Below are 10,467 nucleotides of genomic sequence, written 5' to 3'. Positions count from 1 at the left end.
TTATGGATTTATGTCTTTTGATTTACTCGGTACGGATTTCGAGACCCTGAATCATATTCTTTGTATTTTGGAGACATGATGAAATAGGTAGCTGGGAATGTTATTATACGAGATGGAATCCATTCCTTCTTGAGAAAGAAGTAGATAAATAATTCTTTTGAGTGTTGATTCGGTACTTGGATTAGTAAGAGCGCTCTGGTTCATGAATGTTGTTTATGAATCATTGTCCATTAGAGCATCAATGGAACTCAAGGATGCAGATATAATTAGAGAGGTTAACGGATTCTACCTGACACTAATTATGAATTATTTATGAAGGATTGATCTATATGCAATGACTATATCAAATGGACACTTCGCAGTTTAGAAGTAATTAATGTCTATAATTTCGAGAGTTCAATTCCAAGTTTATAGTGGAGTAACTATTGGAATTAATGGAATTGATTAATTAATTAAAGTGTTTAATTAGTTATTAATTTTATTGGAGCTTGGGATTATTGGTCCATAGGTCCCCGCGTCGTCTTTGTAATTCTACCAGACACAAAGGACAAAATGGAAATTTTAGAATTATGGAATTCTAAAATTAAATACTCAAAAAATAATTAATTGAGAATTAATTATTATTTAAATAATGTGATTATTTAAATTTGAATTTGAATTGTGAACATAATTTAAATTTATCCTTTTGAACTTATTTGATAAGTTGTTCAATTTAGAATTCAAATTAATTTAAGTTTGACTTAAATTTAAATTTGAATTTGAATTAAAATTAGACTACAGGATAAATGATGATTTCTCTTCCTTCCCTATCTATAATTGGCGCCACACACAGGGTAAAAACCCTAAGGGGTGGTCGGCCACTTAAGAGATAAGGAGAGGAGATTTTGTTGTTTGAAATTCAAATAAGAGATAAAGATTTGATTCCTTTTTGAAGTTTGACTTCTACTCTTTAAATATGAGAATGATAGAAAATTGTAGAGACAATTTTTGAAATATTTTTTTGCCCTAATAGAGAGGTGGCCGAAATTCTCATTGAAAGAAAAGAGAGGAAAAATTTTACTCTCAAAAAATTCCACATCGTGCATGTATTGGTGTTTGTAGAAATTCGAGTGTTTCAGAAACCTGTTTTATCTCACGTGTGCCCATACACACGTCTACGTGGAATCAAGGAATTGACGTGGAAGACTTTGGTTTTTTAAACACAAAGATTGGAGCAAGGACTGTTCGTGGTCAAAGAACTCAAGTTATCATCCGAGTCGGCGTCCAGGTACTTTTCCTAATTGAGTTCTTGACATATAAATTAATATGATTAATTTATTCGTGCATAAATTAATATAATCTATAGAGTATCTCAAAAGTTTTCTGAAATTTTTGTTATACACGATCCGCCTCCCCGCCACGCTTCCGCATCCGAATTCGATTCGGTTTCCAACACCTCTCTCACTCTCTCAGAGCTCTCTCTCTCTCTTTCTCTCTCTATCTCTCTCTATCTCTCTCTTCTCCTTTCTCTCAAGTTTTTCTCTCTCGGTTCTCTAAGCGGATTTGCATTCAGATCTAAACCGAAAAGGAGATTTTCAAGAAGTTTTCAACATCAAAGCAAAGATCAAGGTAAATTTTTTGAAAACTCACTCTTGAATCTCAAATTTTTGCTTTGATGAAACTTGTTTCTGTTTAGTTTGGTGAGGTCTTGGTTTAAACTTGATTTTGATGGCTTTTGGTTGAAATTCATGATAGAAATTGAGGGATTTTGATTCTTTGAACCCCATTTGATGATTGGAACCTGGTTTTGTTAATTTTCCTTGAAAATATCTCAAAATCAAACTCAAAATTGCAAGTTTTGGCCTTGTTCCTTGCGGATCGGCCATTATTCTTGGTTGATCTGCTCCCCACCGGTCGACCGGTCACCACTCCACCCGGTGTACACTTTCCCCGATCCAAAACTGTTCAAAAACCCTGTTTTGACCTCAGAATTCAATGTAGAACCAAAGTAACTTCATTTGAGAACTCATAGTGAGTGGATTAGCCAATTAGTCCTTATTTCCATTCCCTTTCTCTTGATTGAATTCCAAATTCTCAAAGAATCATGATTTGAATTAAGGAATTATTTATGAACTTTGATTTTAAGTCAAGGCACACTAGTATGATACAATTGAACATAGTTAAGCTAGATTGTTTAGAGATAAGGATGAAACTCTAAACTGTTGTTTTTTATGACGAAGCTAGCGACACTATTGGAGTTGGAGCTTCAAAGACAAGTGGAGCTAGGACTACGTGGAGTTATCCGTAGAATTGACATCCGAGAGGTAAGATGTTTTTGTCCACATCTTTGTTAGGCTGTTTTAAATGTATTTGGCCTATGAGAACGTTTTAAAGATGAAAACGTATTTGAAATCATTGAAAACTAAAGAAAGTTTTATATAGTATTTTCTTGAAAATAGATATTTTAAGAAATGGTAACAACGTTGATGGCCTAGAAATCGGGATATGGAGATCGTATCCTTAGGGACGAGACCCGAAACCCGGATGGGCCACTCCAGTGATGATTGCCTTGCAATGGTCGTAAGTAATTTATTATTATTTAATTACTTGCTGGTCCCTAAAACCAGTAATTTAAGTTTATTTTCCTTTTAGAAAAAGGTGGTTTGGTTCTGAATGATTCATTCAGGCCTGTACTTCCATTTATTTATTCAGTTTTATAAAATTATATCCTACTAGGCTTTTTGCTTATTTTTCTTCTGTTTCAAATGTAATTTAACCCCTCCTAGGCGACGTTAGAAGTAGCGCATAATACGTGGTGATTACCGATGAGGAAATTCCATTCAAGAAGAGAGGAAGCTGTGGAGTTTTCCATCATTTCTGTTCATTACTAAGGCATGTATATAAACATTATGGATTGTAAACCTTAAATTCTATTAGACTGCGGTTGATGTAAGTTATTTACATTTCTGTATTTATTCATGTATGCACAATGTGAAAACCCTGTGGATGCCGAAGGCTTACTTTTGAAATTGATTTGACCCTGATCGTAATTTTATAAAGTCCGCCTCACTCTTTCTAAAACCTAATTTCCTTAAAATAATGGGGTTTGTTTAGAAATTATTACATATATACTATCTTTGACTTTGACCTATGCTCAATTACTTTTTTAATTCCTATTTTATTTATAAATAAGCATCCACATCACCAACTCCTGTTTGGGGGCATCACAGCACATAACAATGAGTCAATGCTTAAAATAAATTTAATTTTAAGAGAGGAAACAAATAACTCTTTAGATTTTTATCCTTTACTTTTTAATTAAGGGTAAAAATTTAAACTATCGATACTACAACGGGTTTAATCATTGAATTAAGATTTAATCGTTTGATTTGTAAGTGTCCGTATTAAAAAATTTTCAACATGCTATACAAAAATGCTACAATTACAAATTAGGTCGTTGAAAACTTAATCGAACGGTCAAAACAACTATAACTACTGGTAACTAAAAAAGATAGGTACAACCGTTACAATTTCCATATTAAATTACTCTCATGTATTTTTTAGGTTAAGAATTGTATCATATCAAATAAAAAAAAATCTTACCAAAAAAAAATTACAAATACTTACCACAAGAAATGATTTTTTTAACCCATTAAAAAGTCTCATAATATCTCTTAAAACTTTGACTATATGAACATATACAAAAAAGTTTTTTTTATATATTTCTTTTTACCATGGAGTAGAATCCTCTTAAATTTTTTAAGTTATTCCTGAAATATACATAATTACTATATATCCACATTTCATTTTTAGTTACAAGTTCCGAATTAATACTTCAAATTTTTACCTTAGTCCCTTTTTTTCCCTGAGCAAGTATTTTTTTCGCTATGTTGATTTTTTCTTCATAAATTTCGAAGTGATTTTACTGTTATTTTTATTCGTTTGATAATTGTTACCAATCATTTTTTTTTTCAAGGATGGACGCCAAAAAGTTTTAAATATCTATGTTATTTGATGAATATTTTTATTTCAGTTCATAGTGTTTGTTTGAAAATTGGATGCGAAGTCACGGTCAATAGGAATAACGTCGGCACTCAATTCGACCATAGTGGGTCATCCCTCTATAATTTCGTCTTTCTATTGAAATGATTGCTCAAGGAAAACTTTTTTTTTTCTTTTTCTATCAAAAAAGTGATATGTGGTGCACTTCATTCCCCAGCTCCTTAGGCTATAAAAACAATTTTGAGAATCACAAGTATGTAAAAAGGATTTGAATTAGTCTCTTATTGAGCATTCAATTACTTCTTACTCCCTTCCATCCTGTGAAACCGCGGAGGCCCACTTTTAATTTCTCACAAAGAGTAGGGTAGTAATATGCAGATATAGAGTATCGAACTTTAGGAGAATGGACAAATGAGACTTAACAAAGACGTCCTTAATACTGCACCACGACTCTCGATGGTGCTCAAAGAAACCTATTTAATAGACTAAAAAAACATTTGAAATATCAATCATTTCATATTTTCTCCATAAATATGTATTAATATTTAGTATTTTTTACTCTTTCTCAATCAAATTTTTTTACCTTTTCTCAATCAAATTTTTATTCCCAGACACTTCAAAAAAAAAAAGTTTATTATCATCGTAATGTGTCCAAAACTTTAAAAAACCAAAAAGGATTAATTTCATTGGTGTCCTCTGAATTTTGAGTTTATTTCTACTTTGCTGCATAAACTTTGAAAATCCTACTTTACTATATGAAGTTTGAATTTTTCCCATTTAAGTCCTTTTATAAAATTATTTGTTAAAATCAAATGAAAAAAGAGGAGATTAAGTGTGATCATGTGGTTTTTTATCTGTTTATTTTTAACATAAATTCAAATAAAAAGACTATGTCACTACTTTACTCTCTTTTTTAATTTATTTTTAACATAAATTACAACAGAAACGTTAAATGGGAACAATTCGAAGTTTAGATGGCAAAGTGCAAATTTTTTAAATTTGAGAGACAAATTAAGAATGACTCTAAAATTTTAAAAGCACTAATAATAATAATGAAATATATATATATATAGCAATGATTGTTTAGAAAAATACTTACACCTACTTAAGATGTAAGAAGATTTTGAACTAGATATGATATTATTATAATTAGGTTAAGTTAAATCTGCGATTATTGGAGTGGCCATTTCTAACCAATTTTCATAAAATTTATTTATTGCAAGTATTTGTAGCATATCCCTTGTGGTATAAAATTGTCTACAAGAATCTCTTTTAAAATTGTGAATGCTAATACTCCCATGATGTATTATATAGTATTAGCATAATTTTGGTAAAAGGATTTAATATTAAATAGTTAGTAACTTCAGCTTTACCTGCATTTTGCAAAGGAAGGTAAGTGACAAAGAATTTGCAGAATAAATAAACACTAAAAAGGAAAAGTATTCTATTCTCATTCTTGTCCTTAATTTTTTCTCATCATTCTTATATTTCTCAACAACAGATAATTTCACGATAAGCTATAAAAAAATTCATTAATAAAACTACGTTTTAAACTGTTAAATCTCTATCAAATTTTATCTAGATATTATTTAACATTTTAAATATGCAATAGTGGTAAGCACCGATATCAGTAGAGAATAAAACCCTGAATCAAATAATAGAGAAAATTAGGTAAAATGCAACTGAACTCAAAACAGTGTGTGTTTCACAAATATAGCAATATATAAAGACATATATTATGCTTAGCTAATACTAGTATGAAACTCTGTCCAAATTGGCTCCAGTTTAATTGGGTAGACCCACATAATGGACATTATATATATCTTGCAAACCAAAATGATAAGTGTATTCTACAAAATAATAATAATATAAATACTAATAATTGCTTTTTTCGCTTTTAATTTTTTTTAAGGAGCTTTTAGTTTTTTCATCGCTTAGAAATTTCATAACATAATAGCATTTATCAGAAATCTCCAAGCGGATATCCCATTTTCACCTAAATATATAAAGCGTGAGTTCTTAGTAACATAGATGGCTAAAAAACAATAAGCCGGTGGATAATTCTTCAAGTGATGAATTGGATATATGATAAATACGTAAAAGTTTTTATACTTTGCTGATAGAAAAGTATTTTTAGATAATTGGCAAGGTTAACTATCGTAAGAAAATAATAATAAAAAGATAACTAGATAAGTCAATATCATCTTGTTTGGTGTTTCAGATTTTCAGTGCAAGTAATTGTTTACTCAAATTTATCTCTTTTCAGAGCATATATATAAAAAAAAATAAAAAATAAAAAAAATAAAAATAAAAAACTCTTTTTTTTTAACCTGGGGTGGGGGTTCAATTATCTTTTATCTTAATTTTCTAAAAGATAAATAACAATTCCAAAAAAAATATTTTATCCTAATTTTCTAAAAGATAAATAACAATTCCAGAAAAGAAAAAAAAGATAAATTGGATCGGTCACCATTCCCATTTTACCCTCTTCAAGATCATCTGATAATTCTCATTAAATAATAATAATAATAATAACTAAAGAAAGATTATCCATAAAAAAAGGGCAAAAAAGGAAAAGGGCAGTGCCCTCCAATCAGGCCATAGGACATGGTTAAAGTAGGCCGGTGTCTTTTTTTATTTTTATTTTTTCCTCTTCAGTTTCTTCGTTCCTTTTTCTTTTCTTTTATTTATTTTTCCCTAAAGAAACTCTATTTTTACTTTTTTATTTTAATTATTTAACGCAGTAAAATTCTGAAAAGTGACGCGTGTCAGACAATAATAAATATGCAGTCAAGCAGAACAGCACACGTGGTGGACATATCCCTCACCAACAAAATTCTCTCTCTCCTCTCTCACATGGCCGCAAAGGCACCAACGTAATTTTCCTAAAATCCATGACCATTTTCGTTAATTCACTTTCCTTGTTTTTAATTTAAGGAAAGCAAGTTTTTTTTTTATTTTTATTTTAAATCAAATCAATTTAGAAATTGTTTAAAAATTTATGACTCCGTTGAATTGAAATTTTAATTCGAATTAAAATATAATTTTATATTAAAAAAATAAATATAATTATTTTTAAAATTTTTTTATTATAATAAATTTTAAATTTAAATTTAAATCGATAAAATTAAAATTAAAGTCTTACATTACACGCGAAAAAAAACAGTTAAGCTATGCTTTCCCAGTGACAAACATCTTCGTCCACTCGTAGTCCTGCCAAACTTCATTCTCTCTCCTCACATTCTCTCTCTCTCTCTAAACTCTTCTCTCTCTCTCTCTCTCTCTCTAAACTCTTCTCTCTCTCTCTCTCTCTCTCTAAACTCTTCTCTCTTTCTCCCTAAACTCTTCTCTCTCTCTCTCTCTCTCTCTCTCTAATAAGTAGTGCGAGTCTCTTCTTCCCACTTTTCTCACAACCCCAACACCAGCCTCCCACTTGCTGGGTCTCTCTCTCTCTCTCTCTCTTCTCCAAACGCCATGGCCGACCCAGCAAAGCACAACAGCGTCCCCGCCCATGGCTCCACGGCCCTTCTCTTTGACCTCAAGAACCTCGTCTCCCTCCACAGAGCCAGACGGACCATCGCTTTCCTCTACGGCTTCATGTTCGCCTCCCTCGTCGTCACCCTCTTCCTCGCCTTCAACTCCTCCGCCTCCTCCGCCGCGCCATGGCTAACCAACGTCTTCTCCACCACCACCAACACAACTTCTTCGTCGTCCTCCGATTCTTACAGATCTCAATTCTCTTCCATATTCTCGTACTTTTTCCCGGCTAACAACTCCTCTCCGCCGCAAGAAACTTACACCGTTCTCTCTCTTCCTCCAGCGCCGGCGGTTCCAGAAACCAACTCCTCTAGATCCGGAAACGCCACCTTGTCCTCTTCGTCTCCTCCCATGGATAATCGCACTCAAACCGCTTCGAATTCCGATAAGCCTGAACTTCCGGCGAAAAACCGCCACAATGCGAGTTCGATTCCCAGCGTCGGCCAAGAAAAATCGGTCTCAAAGAACCAGACTTCTCAGAGTTCGAATCTGACGGCGATAGTCACGCCGGAATCTCCTCCGCCGGCGAACAATACCTCGAAAAGCGTGCCGCAGAAGTCCGCGTCGAACAGTACGGCCTCGTTCAACGGGAAACAGAACAATGAGACTAGTTCCGGTTTGTCGGCAGAGCAGGATAAGAAGAAGAAGGAGAAGACAAACGGTGGTGATGATTCGATTGAGGCTCTGATGAAGTGCGATTTCTTTGATGGCGAATGGGTGAGAGACGATTCTTACCAGTTGTATTACAAACCCGGTTCTTGTTCTTTTATCGATGAACAGTTTAATTGCATTCTTAATGGAAGACCTGATAAGGATTATCAGAAGTTTAAGTGGAAACCTAAGGGCTGTAATCTTCCGAGGTACGCAATAATTCAAAACTTTCCTTTAATCAGATACTAATTTTCATGTTTTTTTTTTCTATTTTTATTAATTGTACACTTTATTATTATTATTTTGATGTTGTTACTGATCCGCTGAATTTTATAGTTCTAATTTTGGTTTTCTGTGCTTTTTGTGGGGCAATATTATTTGAATTCCTAAATTTTCGGTCTGTGGGTTAATAAATGCAAATTTAATCTCACTCTTATATTTGTTTTGTGATTTAATTACTTTGTTGTGATATTTGAATTTTGGGGTTAATCTGATCCTTGAGTTTTACCTCTAATCTCAATTTAGTGACTGACTTTTTAAATGTCCCACTTTTGGTCCTAAGATATTATTTTGTTTCAGTTTCTGTCCCTTTAAATATTTGACTAATTCTGGGCTTTGAATTATATGTGCTACTGAGATTGATCAAAGATCAAATTTTGTGTTTAATTCAGATTGGATGGGAAAAATATGTTGGAGATGTTAAGAGGAAAGAGGCTGGTTTTCGTGGGAGATTCTCTCAACAGAAACATGTGGGAATCCCTAGTTTGCATTCTGAAGAACTCAGCGAAAAATCAAAATAATGTTTTTGAAGCCCATGGAAGACACTTTTTTCGCGGAGAAGCCTCATATTCTTTCATTTTCAAAGTAAGTTAAAATTTTGGACCCTTTTTCCAATTTCAATTCAAATATTTTTTAATCTTGAATATGTTACTAAATTTGATGGTTTTTTTAGGACTATGATTGTACAGTGGAGTTCTTTGTCTCTCCTTTCTTGGTTCAAGAATGGGAATTGAAAGATAAAAATGGAACAAAGAAGAAAGAAACTCTCCGTCTCGATTTGATCGGGAGATCTTCTGAGCAATACAAAAGTGCTGATTTTATTGTCTTCAACACCGGACATTGGTGGACTCATGAGAAGACCTCCAAAGGGTAAGTTGTGATTGTGATTATAATGTTCAAGTCGGTAAGTACGTATTATTTGAGTTTGTGATTGGAAAACTAAAAGGAAAAATTTTGAAAATTTGCAGGGAAGATTATTATCAAGAAGGTAGCCATGTTTATAAGGAATTGAACGTTCTTGAGGCGTTTCGCAAAGCTGTGACTACATGGGCCAGATGGATTGACGCCAACGTTAATCCGAAGAAGTCTTTGGTGTTCTTCAGGGGCTATTCTCATTCACATTTTAGGTAAAAACGGATCAAACATATTTGCCATTGAAATTAACCATGTATTCTGAAAACTTTCCATTTGTGTTCCTTCATCAACACATGGTAATGACAAATTAGTGGAAAAAGTACAAGCCAAATTTTAGTTTTATTCCAATCCCATGCTTCCATTATCAATGTTTAGCATGTGATTTAAGAATATATAAGTAAATCTTTTTTTTTTTTTTTTTTTATCCTAATATGTATGTAAATGTTAGAGATTAACGTGTTGGAATTCTTTTGATTTTTTTTTTCCTCCCTCTTACAGTGGTGGGCAGTGGAATTCTGGCGGGGCATGTGACAGCGAGACTGTGCCGATCAAGAATGAAACATACCTAAGGCCATATGAGTCCAAGATGGCCGTACTAGAGAAGGTGCTGAAAGGAATGAAAACCCATGTCAGTTACCTTAACATCACAAAAATGACGGATTTCAGGAAGGATGGCCACCCGTCAATCTACCGAAAGCAGAACCTCTCCCCGGAGGAACGAAAGTCGCCGCTGTTGTTCCAGGACTGCAGCCATTGGTGCCTCCCTGGTATTCCCGACGCATGGAACGAGATGCTCTATGCCGAGCTCCTAGTTAAGCTCCGCCAGAGGCAACAGCAGCAGCAGAAGAGAACATAGGTAAAAGCTAAAGCAATCATAAGAAGGTTGCAAATATACTTATTGAATTATTGAGTTCAAATCACACATACAAGCAGTATAGTTCTTTTTTCTTTTGTTTTCTTTCATTTTTGCATTATTATAGAGCAACACGACGGAGAGTAAAGGCAATAGTTTTCATAGATATGAGCCTTTGCTGTGGGGAACAGAAAAAAAAAAAAAAAAAAAAAAAAAAAAAAAAGCTTTTTTTTTAAAAAAAAAGGGAGGGG

At 33.1% G+C, this 10,467-nt stretch overlaps 1 protein-coding gene across 1 annotated transcript; it reads left to right on the top strand.

Annotated features, from left to right (window-relative positions):
• Positions 1–7,302: 7,302 nt before the first annotated feature.
• On the top strand, positions 7,303–10,433 carry LOC21410631 (protein trichome birefringence). The gene is made up of 5 exons (XM_010113071.2): positions 7,303–8,378; positions 8,841–9,033; positions 9,122–9,318; positions 9,417–9,575; positions 9,862–10,433. The coding sequence occupies exons 1-5, from the start codon at positions 7,456–7,458 to the stop codon at positions 10,217–10,219; spliced, it is 1,830 nt and encodes a 609-aa protein (XP_010111373.1). The 5' UTR covers positions 7,303–7,455; the 3' UTR covers positions 10,220–10,433.
• The last annotated feature ends 34 nt before the right edge of the window (positions 10,434–10,467 follow it).

This window comes from Morus notabilis, unplaced genomic scaffold, assembly GCF_000414095.1.
Source record: "Morus notabilis unplaced genomic scaffold, ASM41409v2 Scaffold78, whole genome shotgun sequence".
Taxonomy (NCBI): domain Eukaryota; kingdom Viridiplantae; phylum Streptophyta; class Magnoliopsida; order Rosales; family Moraceae; genus Morus; species Morus notabilis.
Note: the sequence above shows the minus strand (reverse complement) of the source record. Positions and strands in the feature narration are given on the sequence as shown.

Excerpts from the sequence above, each read along its gene's own strand:
- LOC21410631 (XM_010113071.2), top strand. The coding sequence starts at position 7,456 with ATGGCCGACCCAGCAAAGCACAACAGCGTCCCCGCCCATGGCTCCACG. Across the intron at positions 9,034-9,121 it reads CATATTCTTTCATTTTCAAA|GACTATGATTGTACAGTGGA; the intron begins GTAAGTTAAAAT and ends TGGTTTTTTTAG. Across the intron at positions 9,576-9,861 it reads TATTCTCATTCACATTTTAG|TGGTGGGCAGTGGAATTCTG; the intron begins GTAAAAACGGAT and ends TCCCTCTTACAG.